The sequence below is a fragment of the Macadamia integrifolia genome, chromosome 6 (genome assembly GCF_013358625.1).
Source record: "Macadamia integrifolia cultivar HAES 741 chromosome 6, SCU_Mint_v3, whole genome shotgun sequence".
Lineage (NCBI taxonomy): Eukaryota > Viridiplantae > Streptophyta > Magnoliopsida > Proteales > Proteaceae > Macadamia > Macadamia integrifolia.
The window spans coordinates 22149154-22171458 of record NC_056562.1 but is presented as its reverse complement, the minus strand read 5'-3'; the positions used below and the strand labels follow the sequence as shown (position 1 = coordinate 22171458).

General features: G+C 36.7%; 2 protein-coding genes across 2 annotated transcripts; one reads left to right on the top strand and one right to left on the bottom strand.

Moving 5' to 3' along the window:
* The first annotated feature begins 14337 nt into the window (after positions 1 to 14337).
* LOC122081198 lies at positions 14338 to 14742 on the top strand. Its single transcript, XM_042648212.1, has one exon. It carries the CDS (start codon positions 14372 to 14374, stop codon positions 14627 to 14629), a length of 258 nt encoding a protein of 85 aa, XP_042504146.1. The 5' UTR covers positions 14338 to 14371; the 3' UTR covers positions 14630 to 14742.
* A 1752-nt stretch (positions 14743 to 16494) lies between these two features.
* LOC122080665 lies at positions 16495 to 22305 on the bottom strand. The gene is made up of 6 exons (XM_042647473.1): positions 22056 to 22305; positions 21831 to 21960; positions 20375 to 20544; positions 19978 to 20260; positions 17436 to 17602; positions 16495 to 16887 (listed from the first exon to the last, which is right to left on the bottom strand). Exons 1-6 carry the CDS (start codon positions 22177 to 22179, stop codon positions 16733 to 16735), a joined length of 1029 nt encoding a protein of 342 aa, XP_042503407.1. The 5' UTR covers positions 22180 to 22305; the 3' UTR covers positions 16495 to 16732.

Below are 22305 nucleotides of genomic sequence, written 5' to 3'. Positions count from 1 at the left end.
AATTCTGTGAAATACCCCCTTCAGAGAGTGACATGTGTCAAATACCAAATGAACGGCCCAGATTTTATGCAACTGATAAATCCTTAAATCAGTGAAGAACCAATTTGAACCAAACCGTATCACAGCAAACCGATTTGGTTCATATGGTTTGAAATAAAAGGTGAAAGTTTTTCCCTCTCTCTCCTCTTTCGACTCTCTCCCTCTCGCTCTCAACTCTCTCCCCTCTATCGACTCTTCCTCTCTTTCGACTCTTCATCGCTTGACTCCTCTCTCTCTCTCTCTCTCTCTCTCTCTCTCTCTCTCTCTCTCTCTCTCTCTCTGTTTCTCGCTCGACTCGCTCTCTCCTTATGTTATGAAGCGCTCTTTGCAAAGGTATGAAATACTCAACAAAGAATGAACAACCCTCTCTTTCATGTTAATGTTAATGTCTTTGCAAAGCCTTCTCTCTCTTTTTTACATTGTACTCTGAACTAAGTTGCTCTGTGGTTTTGAATGATGAAATATTAGGTTTTCTGTTCAATAAAATTTCAATTTCAATATTTTTATTTGCTTGTTGTCTCTCTTTCTCTGTTCCTCGCTCGACTTGCTATCTCTGAAATTGAAATTTTTTTGAAGTATTTACATTGTACTCTGAAACAAGTTGCTATGTGGTTTTGAATGCTGAAATATTAGGTTTCTGTTCAATAAAATTTCAATTTCAATATTTTTATTTGCTTGCTATTTCTCTGTTCCTCGCTCGACTCGCTATCTCTGAAATTGAAATTTTTTTAAAGTATTTACATTGTACTCTGAACCAAGTTGCTCTGTGGTTTTGAATGCTGAAATATTAGGTTTTCTGTTCAATAAAATTTCAATTTCAATATTTTTATTTGCTTTCTATCTCTTTCTTTGTTCCTCGCTCGACTCGCTATCTCTGAAATTGAAAATTTTTTGAAGTATTTACATTGTACTTTGAAACAAATTGCTATGTGATTTTGAATGCTGAAATATTAGGTTTTCTGTTCAATAAAATTTCAATTTCAATATTTTTATTTGCTTGCTGTCTCTCTGTTCCTCGCTCGACTCGCTATCTCTGAAATTGAAATTTTTTTGAAGTATTTACATTGCACTCTGCACCAAGTTGCTCTGTGGTTTTGAATGCTGAAATATTAGGGAAAAGGGTTGTTCTTAGCCACTTATCAGCGACATATGACATATAAAGGATATTCTATAAACCATACATTGATGTTTTCTTTTTGCCTTGAATTTTTTTTTAATAGTTTCCTTTTGGCATCTTCTCTTATATCATGTTAATTTAAGCATTACATACTCTGTAGAGTATATTATCCATCAAATATCCATATCAATTATATTTTTTTTGTCACTGTTGGAGCCCTTTTTATGTAAGCTTCTCTTAGGGGTATTGCATTTTACAAAGAAATGGATGCACAACAACGGATGTGTAGCTGTGGTGAAGGGTTGATGGTCATCCGGACTTCTTGAACATTGAAGAATCCTGGACGACGATTTTATAGATGTCTGTTAGGTGAAAAACATATGGGCTCTTTCATTTGGTTGGACCCAGCGTTGAGGGACTACATAGATACTATAGACACAGGAGCAAGTCATTCAAATGAAAGTATTAATAGGAACACACGGGTCATCTCGGCTATTCGTCAACCACCCTATAGTCCAAATGTGAGGAACCAAGTAGTAGTGGACCAGTCATTGCTCAACCATTATTATGGTTTAACCATCTTCCTATGTATTTGGGTGTTAATTCTTTCGTGCTTTATCTTCTATGTAACATCCTTGTAAATAGAACTACTATTTCATTAATGAAGTTGGTTCCATCATTGCCAACCATACGTGGGGTGATTATTTCCTTGTTACTATAATGTACTAACAATCTTTTTTGTAGGTAAGAAGTCTTTAGCTCAAAATGGTAGAGCACCAGGGTTAATGCCTAGGTTATGGTGGTTCGAATCCACCAAGACTTTGAAAGCGTGCAAATGTGTTCTACCTTACTACTGACATGTCCTTCTGCTGGTTTTCCAAGAGTTGTGTTTTTTTTTTTTTAAGTGGTCTACCTTATTGCTGTCATGCCTTCATGGTCTACCCTCAAAGATTATAGTTACATTAATGACACTTTGAGTTGCAAAATGCTTTGCTTTTTGTTCTGCTAGATCCAGTCAGATCCAGCTGCACTAAATTCTTTGTCAATGATTGAATCAATTTGGAGAAAAAAAAGGAGAAGGGAGAGGGAAAAGGGCCAGTTCTTCCAAAGACTCACATCAGAACTTGATGACTCTATTTGTTCAGTTTCTTGGATTGCTTCCTCCACATCAGATCCATGTGAAGGAGCTTCAAGTGCATTCGACTGATTTTTCATTTGGATGCCTATGCAAAGTTTCCTGCAACAACAATCAAATATTTTCAAGGTATATAATAGAAGCCAATATAGAAGTAATTAGTTATCATTCCAAAACAAAGAAAGTTAGAGAAAAACAAAACGATAGATATGCCATTAAAAGGTAGTATGGATATATGAAGCATGAAATTAAGAGGACTAAATAGAGCATGAACTCTGCTGCTGTACCATAAAAGGGGTGAAGAAAGAAAATCAGAGAGAACAAAGAATTGAAAAAGAAATCATTATTTAATGAGAGAAGCATGAGCCTTGTTTTCAAAAATCATTTCTTTCTTTCTATTTATATGCATCAAACGGTTACCATATGAGGTAGAAAAAAATGCATAGAAGACTAAATGTAATAAGAGGATATGGCAAGGAAATTTACTGGAAGCCAGAAGCAAACAATAAATACACAGCCTGAGAAGATTGATATGGTAAGGCAGGGTAACAAGTACGGATACCTACAGTACATAGGTTAATAGTATTAAGCATAACAACAATTAAAGAGAAAAATAAATAAAGAAATTATTCAAGAGGAAAGAACTAGCTAAGAAAATTTAAATACTGGGATATGTAATTTCTATGCCAATGGTGGCAGCAAGATTAGCAGTAATGCAGTTTTGAGACTTTGGAGCCGTTTCTAGTTTGTAGTTTGGACAACCAGCCTTCAAGCCTCTTCAAGCCTCCAATCTACATTGCTTTGTGCCTTCTTTGGTCTTTGTATCAATCACTTATTTCAAGAAATGAATGAACCAGAGATTGATGGAAGCTAGAGGTTGTTTTATTTGATTCATTTAATGCCTTCTCTCTACCAAAGAAGGCAAAAACAAAACCATCATAATGCATCTTCATTATGGGAATGTTCACTTCTTGGTACCCAGTGAGGTTAAAGGATGTATCCAGAATGGAAAACCCAGGAGCCGAAGGGAATCCGGAGAACTGTTTCAGGAACTCAGTCTTCAGAGCCCTGTAAACTAATGGAGGAAGTCTAGTGATTACAGTTCCAGAGTCTATCAGAATTCCAGATTTATGTCTACCCTAGAGCTTGTAAAGCTACCCCACCAATGCTAATATCAGTAAGGTTGAGTAGATAGAAGGTTAAAGCTGTGGATTTGGAACCATTTTAGTGTAAGAGATGGGAGTGGAATTCTTGTAAATAGAAGAATCCTCACCTAGAATAAGTGATCCAGGTGCATTACCTTCTATTGAAGGTAAACAGTAGTAGAAAACACCTCCAAATTGGCTATTTGTTTGAGAAACTAATGAAAGCTCACTGCAACCTAAGCCCATTAGACCGACAACTTCAACCTTAATTCATTCGCAGTATCCTTCACCAATTAGTATCCCTCAACTGTATTTGAAGCTTCTGGTGCTATTTGAATAAGTTCATGACAAATACGCCTATACCGTTGTGTATAATCTAAGTTGACATCTTGTTCAACTTCTTTCCCCCTACTGTCATTGACCACCATATTTGTTGCTTCCTGTGTCCATCTCTTCAAAATATAGTATTTAGGAATATGATTTATGTCTAACACATCTAAAACTTTCAAACAATGGTAACACAGAATACCATCAGTCTCGAATTTCATGCAAAAGCATGCTACAATTCCTTGAAGTGGGTTATAACATACTTTATACTCACAGTTTGCTTCATAAATCCCAACCCGAAAATAAATGCAGGGATTTCCATCAGTCCGACTTATAATGGTGCAAATAGTCATACAATTGTATTCCTCTTGAAATAATTGAAAAATAACAGGAGTGTAGAGTTCCCCAACTTGTTTCTGTACAATAGACATTGAATTTGCAAGTCATGGCATCTTGTTTCGTGCATCAAATTCACTTTTTAATTCATTACCACACTTCTAGTTAAGAACTCTCTCAAAGTGTTCAAAAAATTGCACAACATCCAAAGTTGACTTCAAATAGTCCTTCAAGTCACTGTTGAGACTTTCACTGAGCTGTGTCCTTTGAATGCATATTTTGAATGTGTTTTTTATATAACACTTTGCCCATTGGCTTTTAAGCCCATATATGCGCTGCAACCATTCATTATCCTTAACATCATACTCTTCAGCAAATTATATCATGTTGTCTCGAATTCATCTTCCACATCGTATTTGTATATGCATTTCTTTAAATTTGCAAGAAAATGAGAGCCATCTTTTATCATATGAACCAAATGCGTAATGTCATTCTGCATTAAGTGCCAAGTACACAATCCGTGCCATGTCTGAGGCCACATTTCTTTTAATGCTATAGCCATAGCTTTGTCTTGGTACGCGAAGATAGTTATAGGCTTCTTTCCATTATGTGCTTCAGCAAATATCTTAAACAATTATTTGAAAGATTCCATTGTCTCATCATATAAAAGTGCAGCCCCGAATACGGTGTACCCTCTATGATGATTGAATCTAGCAAACAATCCAAACGGCCTACACTCTTTATTGGTGCGAAATGTAGTGTCAAAGCTAACTACATCTCCAAATTGTGTATAGTCAATGATCATCTTTGGATCAACCCAAAATATGTTAGTTATTTGTTGTTCACTATCCAGCTAAAATGAGTATGTGAAAGATGGGTTGTTCCTAGTTTGGATAACAAAGTACTTCATCAAATTACCCGTTTCACCATATGTTAAGGCACGCTGTCTTTTAGTGCGGAGATAGTTCCAAACATCTTGAGTCATATAGCTCAGGTTTTCAATCCCACCAGCATGCCTACCCATCAACTCAACTGTGGATGTAGGCCTAATTCGCGAGTCACCTGCCAAATCAATTTCATACCTATGTATGTCTAACATATTCCTCTATGAACGCATCATATGAACTGTTGATGTAGTATGAAGCTTATGATTATGTTCTCTCACAAAGTCACGACACATGTATTTTCCCTCATCAACCAAATATATGTTCATTCATGCCTAACAATTTGTTCTCGTCTCAACTCGGGGGTTAACAATATTGATGTCTCGCTTGTCACTCAACCAACAATCAAATTTTGAATAGATAAATTCCCTAGATGTTATAGTCATGTTGTCTTTCTTGCTCTTATTCACAAAGTGTCTCCTAACACTAAACCCCATTGCCCATCCATAACTGTTGTAATAATCATATGCATCCTGTTCTGAATTGAATAACATCCCAAACCCAGGTTCACTCACATCATTCATGCAAACATTCTCCATACTAGACAAAACAAATAAAAAACAATAAGGTAACAGTAGTTCAACAGAATTTAAACAAAGCAAGATCAAGAGTGGAATTAAAAAAAAAAAATTAAAATACTATATATCAAATAAAGAAGAAAAATATTATGAGCAAGAGTGCAAGAAAATACAAATGTAAGACAGTAAGCAAATACAAATATGAAATTGAAATTTTATTAAAAAGAAACTCTAATCATACAAATATAAATACAAGGACAACAACAACAGCCAAAACCTTATTCCAACTTGATGGGATCGGTTACAATATAAATACAAGGACGGAGACAACAACAACAAATTATAAATACAAAGATGGAGACAACAAATCTCTTAGGTTTTGACAGAGGCAATGAGCAAATAAAAATTATGATTTTCAAATCAGCCAAGGAAAATAACCCAAAATCTGCATTCCCGTCTTTAGTCATATGTCACTGATAAGTGGCTAAGAACAATCATTTCCCCTAATATTTCAGCATTCAAAATCACGGAGCAACTTTGTTCAGAGTACAATGTAAATACTTCAAAAAAAATTTAATTTCAGAGATAGCGAGTCTAGCGAGGAACAGAGAGATAGCAAGCAAATAAAAATATTGAAATTGAAATTTTATTGAATAAAAAACCTAATATTTCAGCATTCAAAACCACAGAGCAACTTGGTTCAGAGTACAATGTAAATACTTCAAAAAAATTTCATTTTCAGAGATAGGGAGTCGAGCGAGGAACAGAGAGACAACAAACAAATAAAAGAGAGAGAGAAGGCCCTTTGCAGAGACATTAACATTAACATGAAAGAAAAAAATAAAAAGAGAGAGAGAAGGCTTTGAGTATTTCATACATTTGCAAAGAGCGCTTCGTATCACAAGGAGAGAGCGAGTCGAGCGAGAAATAGAGAGAGAGAGAGAGAGAGAGAGGAGTCAAGTGAGGAAGAATCGATAGAGAGGAAGAGTCAAGCGAGAGAGAGAGAGTCACGAGCGAGAGGGAGAGTCGACAGAGATGGTTAGAGCAGAACCAAACCGTAATAGAGGGGGAGAGTCGAAAGAGGAGAGAGGGAAAAACTTTCACCTTTTATTTCAAATTGATGAACCAAACCGGTTTGCTCTGATACGGTTTGGTTCAAATTGGTTCTTCACTGATTTGGTTTAATTTGGTTTTATCAATGGAATAAAATCTCGACCGTTCATTTGGTATTTAACATGTGTCACATTCTGAAGGGGATATTTCACAGAATTGTACCAGATTAGAATTGCAGACGATTTTTGTCCCAGAGAGCATGCATTTTTATACGCAGCAAGATGAAGACAAGTTGGAATTTTTGTTGTCTATGTGGAATGCCATATTTTCTTTGGAACTTGAGAAGCCTTGATAGTTGATTAGACTGCAATTGTATATGACAAGTGATCAATCCATCGCTGATTTTACTGTAAACAGTCCTTTCGAGTGAGGATCCTAGCATATACTATCTTGCTAACCTTCACTACTGACGCGAATTTGGAGTATGCAATCTACCTCATATGTAGAGAAGAGCCCTCTAATTTTACTAACATCTCATTTCTCCATGGGGGTTCAGATCTGAAACCCTCTAATCAATGCAATGTGGTGGTTTTGTGATTGGCTTTGATAAGATGGGAGACTTCGCAACCAATGATCTTCCCATATTTTTGCATTGGAGCCATCACCAATAATGTGGAGTAGAATATTATAGTTCTTCAAATCATACAAGACATGCACCCCTCCAAAGAACAAGTTAAAAGTTGCAACCCTAAATTTGAGTGCTAATCCTTTGGAAAAGGTTCCACAACTCTAGTCCATGGAGTAGGACATGGGATTTCCCAACCTTAGTCCAATCTATATAGGCTTAACAAAACAACAATCTCTTGTTATGAAGAAAATTTAAAGACGCCTGGTTTACTCTCAAGGGCGTTCAGGTGGCTTCGCTCTCTTTTGGGACAACAATATCTCTCTATCCTTTTTGTTTGTATGTCGGAGGATGGTGGATCTCAGTATCAGTGTTTCTTTTCTGAATCCTATAGCTCTTCGTATTACTTTCATTTATGGCGACCCAAAACCAGAAGGGAGTACGTGTAGAAACGCAACCCTAAAACGATGCAGAAGATAATGGAAAAACAAAACAAACAATGCACACGGATTTTATGAGGTTCGGCAAGGTTGCTTACGACCCCGGTGAGATGAGATCCTGCTTCATTATCAATGGAGAATAGGGTTACAGCGATCGTCTTCATACCTCTTAGTATTGCTTGCATTACAGAGAAAGAAACCCTCGCTACAAATATATAGCGAAAAAACCCTAATCCAAAAAGTACACAATTACCCTCAAATAAAAAAATTGAGCAAGGGGCGCTACACCCCCTGCTATGCAGGGAGGCCTCCTGCCTCCCTTGCAACCCCCACGGCCCCCTAACCGGCTAGCGGGACCACCGTCCTGCCTATCTAGGTGTTGCATCAGTACTCCCTGGGTTAAACTGCGACGGAATACAAGACATCGTACAACAACAAGTAGGTCCCTTTGGCATGATCTAGAGCAGCTTGGTTCCCTGATAACAGGTCCATGGCTTTGTCTGGGTGATTTCAACGAAATCACAAATTTGGATGATAAAAAAGGAGGGCGGACAAAGAGTTGGGCTCACTTTTCAAACTTTGTTCAAGCAATTAATTTTTGTAACCTGATGGAGTTCCCTTTCACAGGACCTCCATTCTCCTGGGCGAATAAGCGCCAAGGTGATGATATAGTTTTAGCAAGTATTGATATGGTCTTCGGAAAATGTGTGGGCATCTGTATCTGGATTTTGTTGTATCAAGAGCTTGGGCCTCTTCTTTTCATAGCTCTACTTCCCATCAGCTATTACTTAAATTGAAAACCTGTTACCATAATCTTCTTATGTAGATTCCCACACTTTTAAAAATGGTTGGAAGGAAGTCTGTCTGCCTAACAGAAGAACTTGAGGAGTTATAGAAGAGACAAGATAGAGAGATCAGTTTCAGTCTGAAGAGGTTGCTATTCGTTGAATTCTAGAGGAGGTTATATTCTAAGAGGAGAAATATTGGAGGCAGAGATCATGGGTGCATTGATTGAGCGAAGGTGATTAGAATGGATCATTTTTTTCATACCTCTACTATTCGTTGCCGTCAATTAATTCAATTTCCCATCTGAAAAATTCCACTAGTGATTGGGTTTTAGCTGATGCAGGTTTTTTTTTACCCTGAATATTATCTAGGACTCGGAATAGCCCCTAGAATTTTATTAAAAATGAAATTGATAATAAAAAAACAAGGAGAACATAACCCGCCTTACCCCGACCCAGGAGAGAATCAACTTGTATGCTTCTTCAAATCCTTTGCTCATAAATGAATTTCTGGAATGTGGCTCTTGGATTCCATCCCCCTTCTCAAAATACCACTCTTTGCTCCCCTTTTTCCCATGCAGAAATAAAGACGACTATGTTTCAAATAAGCGCTTTCAAAGCTCTGGGGCTTGATAGTCTCCCGGTCAAATTTTATCATTGTTATTGGCATATTATAGGGCAGGATGTAGTTAATGTTGTTAGTTGGTTTTTTTCGCTTGAAATGCATGCTTAGGAATTTTAATAAGACTATTATTGTTCTTATTCATAAGCAAAAAAGTCCTTGCGAATTTTACAATTTTAGACCCATTAGCTTATATACTCTCATTTATAAAATAATTTTTAAATGTTTAGTTAATCGTCTTAAGCTTATTTTACATTCCATTATTAGCCTGTTTCAAAGTACCTTTATTCCTACTAGAGCTATTTCTGTTAACATTTATTTTACCCATAAAATGTTGCATTTTATGAAAGGTTCTAGAAGGAAAGATGGATTAATGGCTCTTCAACTTGAACTTTGCAAGGCATATGATAAAGTTGAATGGTGCTTTCTTGAATCTCCTTTGCTGAAAAAATGGGGTTTTGTGCTAAATGGATAAATTGGATTATGGAGTGTATTTCATCTATTTCTTTTCATGTTAGGATCAATGGGTCTCTTATTGGGGAAGTTATTCCCCATAGAGGTTTACGGCATCGCTGTTCCCTTAGCCCATACTTGTTCATTTTATTCCAAGAAGCATTTTCTTGTTACCTTCTCAAAGCTGAGGTAGAGAATTATATTTCAGGTATTAAGATTAGAAAATCTGGCCCCTCTATTTCCCATCTTCAATTCACGATGATTGCCTAATATTTTTGAACGCTGGTTGTAATGAGGGCCACAACTTAGGCCTTATTTTTTATTTTTGTTGGGTATCGGGCCAATCCATTAAGATGTCTAAATATGGTGTTGCAATTAGAGGGAATGTTCCTCATTCCTAGGGGCCTATGTGGGGAAATAAATAAGTTTATTCGATCATGTTAATGGAAAGATAATGATGGGAAAGGGATTTGTTGGATTAAGTGGTTCCAATTTTGTTGGAATAAGAAGATTTGGGGGTTGGGATTTCATGATTTGGAGTGTTTCAGTCATCTTTTCCTGTTTGTCAAGGGCCTCAAGGCTAGAGATTGCTCCATAACCCTGAGGCTTTATGGGTAAAGATTCTTAAAGGGAAATATTCCCCTCTTCTTCTTTACTTGATGCTCTCCCCTTAAGTCTAATTCTTTGTGGGTTGGAGAAGTCCTAGCATCCTCTGGGTGAAGGATCTTTTTGTTCAGCCTATTAGGCAGTGGAATGCTCCTTTGATTCATGCTTATTTCTTTGCAGCTGAGGCTAAGGCCATCTGTCAAATTCCTTTGCCTATTTCTATAGGGAAGACTGCTAGTCTTGGGGCTTTTACTCAATCAGATGTTTTACAATTAAGTCTGCTTACTACTGTGCCCTCTCCTTTACTATCCAAGCTTATCCCTCCCATTCCTCCTTATGGAATCAGATCTGGAAACTTAAACTTGTGTCCAAATTAAAATTATTGTGTGGCATTGCAGTAATAATGCTATTACTGTGAAGCATCTATTATTTAGGTGAAATGTGGCTACCTCTAGTAGTTGCCCCTTGTGCTCTAGAGCGGAAGAATCTGTTGTTATCCGTAGTTCAAGTGTTCCTTTGCTATGGCTGTTTGGTTAGTATCTCCTCTCAAATTTGATACAAATGCTTTTAATGGTGAGAGCTTCACAAAGACTGGTTAAATTTCCTTTTTTGTTCGGTATAATAGGATATTCCTAATATTGTAGATTTTTTTTTTTTTTTTTTTTTTTTTTTTTTTTTAACCATGGCGTCCAGGCCAACTTACACACACCTCGACTAATCCTCAAGGAAGATTTTCACCTTATTTGGTCTTCTATTTTTGTGACAGATTTGGAAAGCCAAAATAATGCAATTTGCAACCATGTGGACCAAGATTTATATGGAGTGTCAGCTGCTATCTTAACTTCAATTCGGGAAGGTCATGTATGCATTGAATCGGTTGTTCTTGAAGAGATTTCTAACATGCATTTGGACTTCCATTTTTCTCCCTGTATAACCTTGTCTGAATTCTCTACCCCTCCTTCGGATCATTTTACCTTGTCTATAGATGGTGCTTGGCGAGCTCCCCCTGGGAAAAGTGGACATGGGTTGATTTTAAAACTGCATGGAGTTTTGTGGCTGCTCAATGTAGAGTTGGAATTTGCTTCTGTACTGCCATGACTGAAGTAGAAGATGTGAGGGACAGTTTATTGTTGGCTAGATTTTTTGGCATCTCTTCTCTTGTAATTTGTAGTGATTGTTTAGGTATAATTCTTGTTTGTGAGGACTTTCCATCTTCCTTGGATTGGGCTGCCTCCTTCATTGTGGAAGGACATTACTTAGTTGTTAGTTTCCTTTAGTTTTGGTCCCTTTAGATTCTTTCCTCGTGCTTCTGATAGGGAATTGCACTCATTAGCTCAAGGAGCTGTTAGATTTTATTTGGCTACTTCTTGGTGATCTCATGCACCTCGGTATATCACTCATTGTAACTCTTTGGGAAGGAAATTTTCCTTCTTTGATTTTGATTAATAAATTATTAATTTTTATTTAAAAAAAAATCTGGGTTAGATTGAGGCCGAAGTCAACATAAGAAAAAATGGGGCTCAACTGGGTCACGACCTTAGATTGTGATCTTTTCCAGCCCATGGGGCTCAAATTGCACCCCTAGGTCGAAAGATGTCTCCTCGTGTTTCTAGGGTGTTCTATGGATCTCATTCATGAAAGAGAAAACTTGTTTGAGAAAATGCTATAACGATAAGGCTATGTTTGGTTGCAAGGGGAATTAAAGAGAAGAGAAGTGAAATTTTTATACATATATAATCATTATCCATGTGACTTTAATATTAATTTCAAATCATTCTAAATTTGGTTATAAATTTTAACCAAATTTTACTTTACTTTGCATCCAAACCCTTTACTATAATATGTAAAATAAAAATTACATGTAAAATATGGTTAAAAAAATTAAGTAGTCTATACTCTATACAATCATATGAGGTAATGATTATAAACATTTCTTTTTAAAGTATGAAAATTTCACTTCCCTTCCCTTTAAATTTCCATTACAATCAAATGGAACCTAAGGAAATCCACAACAAATGGCCAAATTAGTAGTGCTATGTTTGGTTGCAAGGGGAACTAAAGGGAAGGGAAGTAAAATTTTCATACATATGTAATCATTATCCATGTGACTTTAACATTAACTTCAAATCATTCTAAATTTGGTTATAAAATTTCACTTTACTTTGCATCCAAAACCCTTTACTATAATATGTAAAATAAAAATCAAATGTAAAATATATCATTACTAAATATGGTTAAAAATTTTTCACTTTACTTTGCATCCAAAACCCTTTACTATAATATGTAAAATAAAAATCAAATGTAAAATATATCATTAATAAATATGGTTAAAAAAATTTCACTTTACTTTACATCCAAAACTCTTTACTACAATATGCAAAATAAAAATTACATGTAAAATATATCATTACTAAATATGGTTTAAAAAATTAAGTAATCTATACTCTACAATCATATGGGGTAATAATTATAAACATTTCTTTTTAAAGTATAAAAATTTAACTTCACTTCCTTTTAAATTTCCATTACAATCAAATGGAGTCTAAGAAAATCCACAACAAATGGCCAGATTAATTAGTAGCCTCTGTTACAATTCCAATAAAAGTGACTTATCAATCACTCTTTTCTAAGGTTTCTTTCGTGTGTGGGTGTACAGGGAATTATCTTTTTTTATACTAAATTTCTCTTCATCCATAAGATTTGACCAGATTCAAAAGGGTAACCATGTTTTGGAAGGATGAGATTCTGGGCATGTCTGTGTTAAATATTTCAAACCGATTATTCTGATTGGATTTACTTATTGCTCTAAGAATTTGATTTTTGAAAACAACTATATCCAAATAGAGAGAAAGAACCCTATTCGTTTGCATTCTCATCTTTAAACACATAAAACGGACTGTGAAAAGATGCCCTCCTAGTGGGAGAGCCTACTGCATGTCTCTAGGAGGAGAACAACGCAAACGGCCGACGTTCTTTCGCCCATCCAAATATAGAGAGCGAATTAAATCCTCATGTATACGAGAATCATTTTCTTATGAAACTGATCCGCACAAATAGAATCCTCCTAACAACCAACTCTATGATAGAATTCATATGTGTGATCAATCCGTACGAGTAGAGGTGTCAAGCGGTTGGACCAGACCAGTCTCAATCAGGCTTAATGGGGCTCGACCATTATCTAGGGCTGCACCATGAACGCTCGTTTAGCTAAACGGACTTAGTTAGGATGGGCATGGTACGATTAATAATTGGGCCGGTCGGTCTCGGGCTCTAATCAATCTGCCATAATGGACCTTAACTAGGTTATAGACCTATTTAACTTTAAACGGGCTTGAAACGGGCCCTCTTTAAAATTAGTCTCTTAAATGTGTTTGAAGAGAAATACCATTAAAATGAAACAAATATGGATATAACAAAGAAAGATCCCATAGTTAAAATGGATTAAGCTAAAGATGGGCAAAACAACTATTATACCAATGTACTTGATCTTTAACGCACGGAACTCAAATCAATTAAACTATGCTTACACAACCCAAGTTTAACAAGTTCAAATCAATTAAACTATGTTTGAAAAAGATGAATGGTTTCAGATAACAATAATCATCATCTTAAGTGTACATATTACATAGCCTTAGCATTAAATACAAACAGTATTAACAAGAAAAAAATTACAAAAAGTATTAAAGGGGTCGGGCTTAAAGGAGTCAGTTTAAGTCGTGCTTGTAAATGTGTCAGGTCGATCGGGTGCCCATCAGGCTAGGTGGCTGCACCATATATTATCTATTTATAAACGTGCTGGACTCAAGCCTAATACGTTTATTAATCGAGTCGGTCTAAGTCGAGCCATAAACGTAACAGGCTCGATCAGCTCTGAAATTGACACCCCTACGTAGGAGAACCTGATCCACACTCCCAAATATAACCCATGTAGGGTGAGCATTTAATTTAGCATTGGCAAAACCCGGTCCATCCGATCCAAATGGGTAAGACCAAACTCCAAACAAGTGACGCATACCCAAATAATTCCCACCCAATAGAAAGAGACACTTGTCTTAACTGGTAAACATGAGCTCCCACGTACTTCCACGTACCCTGCAAGCCTTCAACGTGGCGATCACACTTCCCTCCTCTCTTTTTCCTTTTCTTCCTCTTGGTTTAATAATCAAAATTTAGAGAGAGAGAGAGAGAGAGAGAGAGAGAGGGCAGGAGAGGAGGGCGTGAACAAGATGAGAGCGGAGGACGTGAAGGCGGCAAGAGAGGAAGCGTCGAAGAGGCCGCCTGGACAAAAGCCAGGGGAAGTACTACGCCAGAGACGCAGCCTACCCTATTCCCCTGTGAAGATGGCTGTTGCCGGGTTCTTTATCGCCACCGGTATTGCTTACGTTACCTTATACATTAAGAAGAAGCGAGATGCAACGGCAGTCGATGTTGCCAAAGTCACAGTCGGAGTAGCAAAGCCTGAGGACACCCATCCTCGCAAATAGTAGCAAGCTTCTTTGGAGGTTATACTTGTATGATACTAGTCTTGTGATCTTCCATTTTATGTGCTACGCTAGCTTTTGTAAGCATGAAGAATGATCTAAAGGGATTATGGCAATACAACCTTCTTACGTATGTTTGAACCCATGCCCAAGCCTAGCCCATTTGATAACCAGATAATGGGCTAGATCCAATATTAATAATCCATTAATTGATGGGTCAGATCTAGAATATTGGGATAACTGTTAGATCAAACACCAAGAAATACGAATAATAAAGAGACAATAGATCCGTACGACACAGAGATTTAACGAGGTTCACACACCAGGGTGGTGTGCTACGTCCTCGGGAGAAGAAGATGATGATTCACTATACAGAAGAGAGATTACACCCTAGCAGCGACGAGGAAAAACTCACCCTAAAACCCTAGCTCGAAAAACCCCAAAATACAATGATTTTCTCAACAAACAACAGTACATTATATATACTCCAAATCACGGGTCGACCCATCGGGTCGCGGTCGATCCTGTTGAATCATACCGTGGGGGCTATGCCCCCGCACCCCATACTAGATCAGTGATGGGCTTCGGGCTTAGGCCTATCGGCCCAACCTCTCTGCTTTCATCACAGATCTCAGAAAATTCCCCATTTGAGTCGCCATCAAAATATGTTAGATCGGGTCAATCTTCAAAATGGATCAAGAATTCGAGACAAACTTAACAGTAACGTTAGAGTTTCTTTCTCAACTCTAGGTGTGCAGGTCATCCACGTGGATCGGGGCAGATTCTGGCTGTAACATGGGTTCTTGCACCAAAACAAAAAATAATATAATGGGCCTGGTCTCGGATTCTTCTGGCTTGTGTGGTGCTCTATTTATTCATGACCCTTCTGGCTTCTAGAAACCAAACCCGTCGACTGTGTACAAGGGCAAGTAGCCAACAATTAATGAAATATTGATGTGTCCTTTTTGTTGAAAACAGAATAGACAACTAGTAAGAAGCAGCAAGGCAAGACCCTTCCCCAGCTAAGGCATTAATTCGAACACCATGTGTGTCTTTTTCATTAATGGCGATCATGACTTCTATCCAGAGCTGGCTTCTCTTCATTCTCATCTAGCAAACCTATCTGGATCAGCTTTGTGGATTCCATTGCAGTTCAAAGTGTAATTTCATGTAAAGAGTTAAAAATTAAGTTTGATTTTTCAAGTAGATGACTTGTCCCAAGTCCTAACATACAGTGAATTCAGCAACGATTATCATGAACCAAGGGATTGATGGATTGACTATTCGTAAATCAAACTTTTATTTGGTCTACCTCTAGAAGGTCACGTTCCCTTCTTCCCTTTGAAAGCAGGGGAAAGTTAGCTTGCCCTTTTTATTCTCTCACCTTTTTATCATCAGTAATGAAAGCATATGAGAGAGAGAGAGTTTTTGGTCCACATAATTGTAGTGCAACTTCCAGACTCTTTTGAATTTTCAATGATTTGGTCCGTTAGTTTGACAAATTTGTAATCGTAGGGGAACAATGCATACTATTTACCATCGATCATAAATAATTTACCGTCATTATACCCTACACGTATCTTGATCTCCACTACAATAATATGAACACAATGGATTCCCATCAAGGTGTGCCAAATAAGGAAGGACTTTGTTCCCTTAATTAGACTAGGAGTGGGTTTCATATTTGTAATCCAATATTAAAAATAAAAGATAGGTATTAACCAATTCCTAATTGATTTATGGAACAATTTTATAGGAATATATATCTTCCTGATTGGTATGTTGATGGAAATATTTACATATAATAACCAAAAAAAAAAAAAATTATATCTATAAGAGAAGAAATTAAAGAGTAAAAGTCGTTTGAGTTTGAACAAATCATGGATGAACCATGCATGCATTTATAAGAGTATAGTGGGAGTGTTGTTTGTTTCCTTATCATTTATGGATCACATCTTATTGATTGAGAATGACATGAATTAGGCATGAATTGGGTGTTGGATAATTAACCTCTCTAATTTTTCAACCCTCATAAGGAAGGTAGAGGGAAATTGAAGATTATAAATACCATATGGGAGACAAAGACTTATAATGATTAAACATTTTTCAGAATTTATCTACAATCCCAAGAACATTAACTTCTGCTTCGATGATGCAACTATCGTTCAATAGATAACCTTTTTCTGGGTTATTGAGATCCCTGAGTAGCAAGAAATCATGCCAACCCCAATTGTTGGAGGCAGTACTGTACCAACGAGTAACTGCATACATTAAGCATCAATAGACAATTCATAGTATCAGTTCATTAGAAATATAACATAAATTTGTGCAACTTGCCGTATACGTAACCTATAAAGAGAGAGAAAGGGATCAAAATCCTCTGTTTTTCCCATCCATGTTTTTCCTTGTTTTGCTACCTGTAGAACGCGACACGTGGACAATAAGGAGACCAACGGTCAAGATTGGGTGAGGATTATTACATCCGGTGCGTTGGTCTTAAAGTTGTCCACGTGTCGCGTTCTGCAGGTAGCAAAATAAGGAAAAACAGGGATGAGAAAAACAGAGGATTATTTCCCAAGAGAAAGAGAGAGGATCATTAGCTTAGCCTAGTAGTGGCTGCTTCGACTTAAAAAGTCTACGTCCAAGGGAGGAGGGTGTAGGATATCAAATCCTATCTTATATATGGGTGAGTAGATGTGTGTGTATAAAAGTAGGTGGCCATTCATCTTACTTAACATCCAATGCCATTAGTAGGACAAAAATAAAAAAATATAAAAAAAAAAAATTTAAAATTAAAAAGTGAGAATACCTTTCTTCTCAACAGGTTCCTTTTGAATTTGGTCAATTAGGCGTAAGCAATAGTGCACATACACTTTCTGATTAGATGTAAGGGTTGTCAAATCAGCTAAATACAGATACATGGAAAGACACAGGCCCCTTGAGTTACCGCTTCCTCTTGGATAAAGTACAACGTTCCTGACAACAAGCATTGCATGAAGAAGTGTTTATACAATAAATTCTACGATAGTACAGATAAAATTAGGTATTTGTTCATATGGTTGTCACAATATGTGTTTTATTAGAAGACAAAAAGGTTGTCACAATATGGATTCTTGGGATTGGTGATTCCATAGTATGGTTTGAGGATTCGAATCGAATTGGTATTAGCCTTGATCAATTTTAATTCTTGGTTGATACCATATTGAATGATCAATATGGAAAAGGGTAAAATGGTCAAAAAATGGCTTCAAATATAGAACCAGGGGTATTTTTGTCCGATCCAAGGTGATCCAAATTGATATCTGACTTCACCAGTCCTACTTCCAATATCGAGTTCTCAAACTTTGTTCCAGACACTAGTATGAGTAAATGTATATGTATATATTAGTCTAGATCACTTGAGAATTCTTGAATAATGATTTATGGTTCCCACTATTAAATAACAAGATTCTCTATAATGATGTGTGATGATTTTCAGACTTAAGAAGTCCTTATTGTTGTAATTAGGTATTATGAATCGATATATTGGTTGATACTGTTTGGCCATATATCAATCTATTGGGTTTATGAAAAGAGATCCAATTCCTGCTAGCGGAGAATATCAAGAGATAGGTTATTTGTTCACGATTGAATGTTTTATATATTGTTTATAATCTTTTTTTTTTTTTAATTAGGAGTTGTTAATAATTATTTCTAAAAGCTTTTAGATTTTTTGCAGATGATGTCCAATGGACTATGTTGATTTCCACTAAAAAGAGAAAAAAAAATGGACTATTGTTTATGGCGATGACAATTAATTCTATGCTTATAGATCTATTATGTGATATTTTTGAATGAAGGAACTATAGTAATGAAACTATTTCTTTGGAACTTAATTGTTATATCAGATTTTTGGACCTATATATCTAAAATATATATATATATATATATATATTTTTGAATGAATAAGCATGTTGAGAGAGAGAGAGTTTCCTCCCTCACCTTCATTCTCTTTCTCTCTCTCTTCTCTCTGGTATGTGATTTCAAAAGTGTTTCCTGGATCTGAGCAAGGATTGCTATAGAAACACCTGATATGTTTCCTATGGTTGCTTATTTAATTTAATTAAGAGTTGTCTACCCTAGGATATTCTACATTTGTGGATTACCAGGTAACCAACCCTAAGCCTTTCTTGTAAGTTTTGAATACTGCAAGGCTACATGGGGATTAATTCATGGGTTTAAATTTTGAAAACCCTAATTTGCACTAGATATCTCATCTACAAATCTGATTCACTTATCCAAATATCAACTTGGGCCTTAAGGAAATAAAGTAGATTAATATGTGGAAATAAAGTAGATTATCTATTTGCATTGGATACAGCTGGGATAGAAATGGAGTGCCTAGAAGTACGAATTGAGCAAGTCCTTTTACCATAATAAAAGGAGTCTTCAGGCAATGTCCATTACAACAGATAGAAGCAGAAGGGAGTTTATACCCAATCTCCATTCTATATCCGTCAGCAGTAACTAATCTTTGAGTGGTCTTCTCAAAGTACCTTGAAGGTACAAGACCTTCATTGATGCAATTTATATCTGCGCCTGAATCAATTAAGGCGATGGTTTTGAGGCTAAACTCATGGTTCACAACAATGTCAATCATAACATGCCACCGATGAGTTTGAACCTGTTGGATACTTAAAACTTGAGCATCTTCAGAAGAAACTGCAGCAGGAGATGCAGAGGTACTAGCCACTGGTTGAGCTGCTAGTAGATCCTTAAAGGAAGCTTCTTCTTCTACATACGGCTCGAAGTTTTGAGTATTATAAAGTTCAAGAATCTGAATACATTGCTTAAGATTCTGAACTTCAGTCTTAGTATCATTGAGATCTTTTCTGAGTTCCTGTAGGGTAGGTTCTCGAGACAGAGATGTAGATTTTACTCGATTAATTATAGTTTTGAAACTATAATCTTGAACCTTGGACTGAGCAGGAACAGGGCTAGGCCGAGAATTATCCTTTACTAAGGTTATATACTCTTGTAAGAGTTGAGCCTTAGTAGCAGGATCAGTAACTTGATCTATGGTTTTGAGAAGAAATGATTCTTCAGAAGAAAGAACCATCAAACCATTTTCTTTAAGCATAGCCTGAAAAGGATCACAACTACAGTGAGGAGTCTGGGCTTTAGATTAATATGTGGAAATAAAGTAGATTAATATGTGTAAATAAATGAAGCAGACCTCGACACAACAATAAGTTTGCTCCATTGTGACCTAGTGATCGTAGGTTTAAGTCGAAAAAAACGAGGATACTACTGCATACATTTTGTCCCTTATTAATTGAAAATGTTGTGGGAATGTGGCTTAGTAAATATACCATTTGTAATCTCCAGCAATGAATATTTCCGAGGTATAGCTTTCAGTCCTTGGGTAAAAGTAGTGGATCTTCCAAGTATGCTTATGAGCAGTAGCATTCTTTATCATGGACAAACGTTCACCTTGGCCTGCACTCTTGATTACAAAAACCTCTGCTCCAAACACGCAAGTGTCATCAACGAGGTATCCTCTAGTAGGGTCATTGAAGACTGAAATTGGGATGAATTGATCAAAGCCCCATTCAGTCTTAGATGCATGAAACCGTCTTACTCCTCCATTAGCATCTAGAAATTAAAGCTCAAATAGATTGTTAGTAGTGAAAATATAGAGGAGATTACTTCCAATCTAGGTTATGAACATTGAAGAGAACCAACACCAAGATTGTCTCATATATATACCTTGGACTGTCAAATACTTGTCTTGAATATGATCAAAGACAAAGAGCCTGAAAATCACATTGATCTCCCAAGCGGAAGGGAGTGAACTTGTTTGTGCTATCACCAGGTATAGAGAAATGTGATCTTTTTCTTCTTTGCTCTTGTTTCCATTTGGATGTAAAGCCAGTTTCCTGCAACAATCATAAGCTATTCTTGTCTCAAAAAAAAAAAGAATCCTAAGCTATTCAAATCAACAGAAAGTTTATATATCCATTTGTTGCACTCCCCCCCCCCCTCTTTCTCTCTCTCTCTCTCACTTTCTTTCTCTTGTTTTATGTCTTGCTGGTCTCTTTCTAACCACCTCGACTAGAGCTACAGGATCTATATCCTCTTTCTTGAGGGGTTTTCTCCCGTCCTAGTGATTCTCAATTATGGTATTGCCAATGCAAAAGAGGGCCTACCAAGTGAAAATTTTATCTAGCTAGTTGGACCATTATGTGTCATGGCTTGTTGGATGGGGCACAAAAGTGAACCATTGGACCTCAAGGTTCCTACCCATGTGTTAAGCTTCAGCTTAATCCAAATTGGCAAGTGGTCAAAGAAAACATTGAAAAAAAACTAGGGCAACCCTCTTGGGCATTGGACAACAACTCGACATGGAGGTGCATGGATATGAAATTTGCCAATATACATGTGATTTCTGAAATTTAACACATGACTAATCAAATATTCTTCTTCTTATTCAATTGTTGGAATATTCACATCATCTTGCCATGTAAAAAAACTAGATGGGCCACCAAAAGAAGCTTATATAGACTCGACAGTCAATGGGACATTGTTTAGTATCGATAATTCAAGTTGATGAAGAATTCCTTCAAAATCGTTTTTTTTTTTTTTTTTTTTCCTTTTTCTATTCATTTGTTGACAACCAAACTAAGGCTTATGGGAAAAAAGAGAGAATGAAAGAGACCAGGTCAACCATGGAAAATAATTTGATGCTATCAAGAACTTTTTTTGCTACTCCGGCTGGCAGCCAAAGTAAACTGAATAATTCACTTTCCCTATGGATTTACAAATTCCCTCTAGGATTTGGTATTTTCCGAAGGACAGTTTTCCTACTCAATGAAGGGTTAGAAGCCCGGCTGGCAGCCAAAGTAAACTGAATAATTCACTTTCCCTTTGGATTCACAAATTCCCTCTAGGATTTGGTATTTTCCGAAGGACAGTTTTCCTACTCAATGAAGGGTTAGAAGCCCCCCTCCCCCCCCAACCAAACAAGGGGCTCGGATCCCCTATAGTTAACTATTCCCATTTACCGTTTGGGCAGGAAAACTTGGTACTTTTTGAAAATATCTTCAAAAATTTCATTTCTTTGGCTGTGAGACCAGGTAACAAAAAAGTTGCTGTAAATACAGACATTTACAACATTTAGATTGAGAGAGCAGTCAGAAGGATGAAAGGTTAGAAGGAAACATGCCATTGGTAGCCTCCCGCCTCAAATTCAAGGGACTCATGCTTGTCTATGGAATTCTTTGAAAATGCCGAAAATGTCTGAATCTTGAAAGTATAGTGAGTAGGTGGAGCATCTCTGAATGACCTCATGATTCCTGCAAAATTGCAAATTGTTTCAACAGAACACACAAGAAATTAAATCTTTTGAGAGAGAGAGAGAGAGAGAGAGAGAGAGAGGAAGAGGACATACGATTGTGATTGTCTGACAGAGATAAGTTAACCAAAGTTTCCATTACTTCTCCCGAGATTACATGCATGGCTAGTCCCATACAGGGTTTTGGTTTTATGAGGGGAAATTTGATTCTATTCTTCATGCCAGGGAATTACTCCAAAGGATCAAGAGAAGGAAGCTTTTTATTCTTAGTTTTTCTGCCAAGGAACTCCCATAGGATTGTTTTCATAAGGAGGAAGGTTTTGTTCTCTTATTACATTCCAAGAAT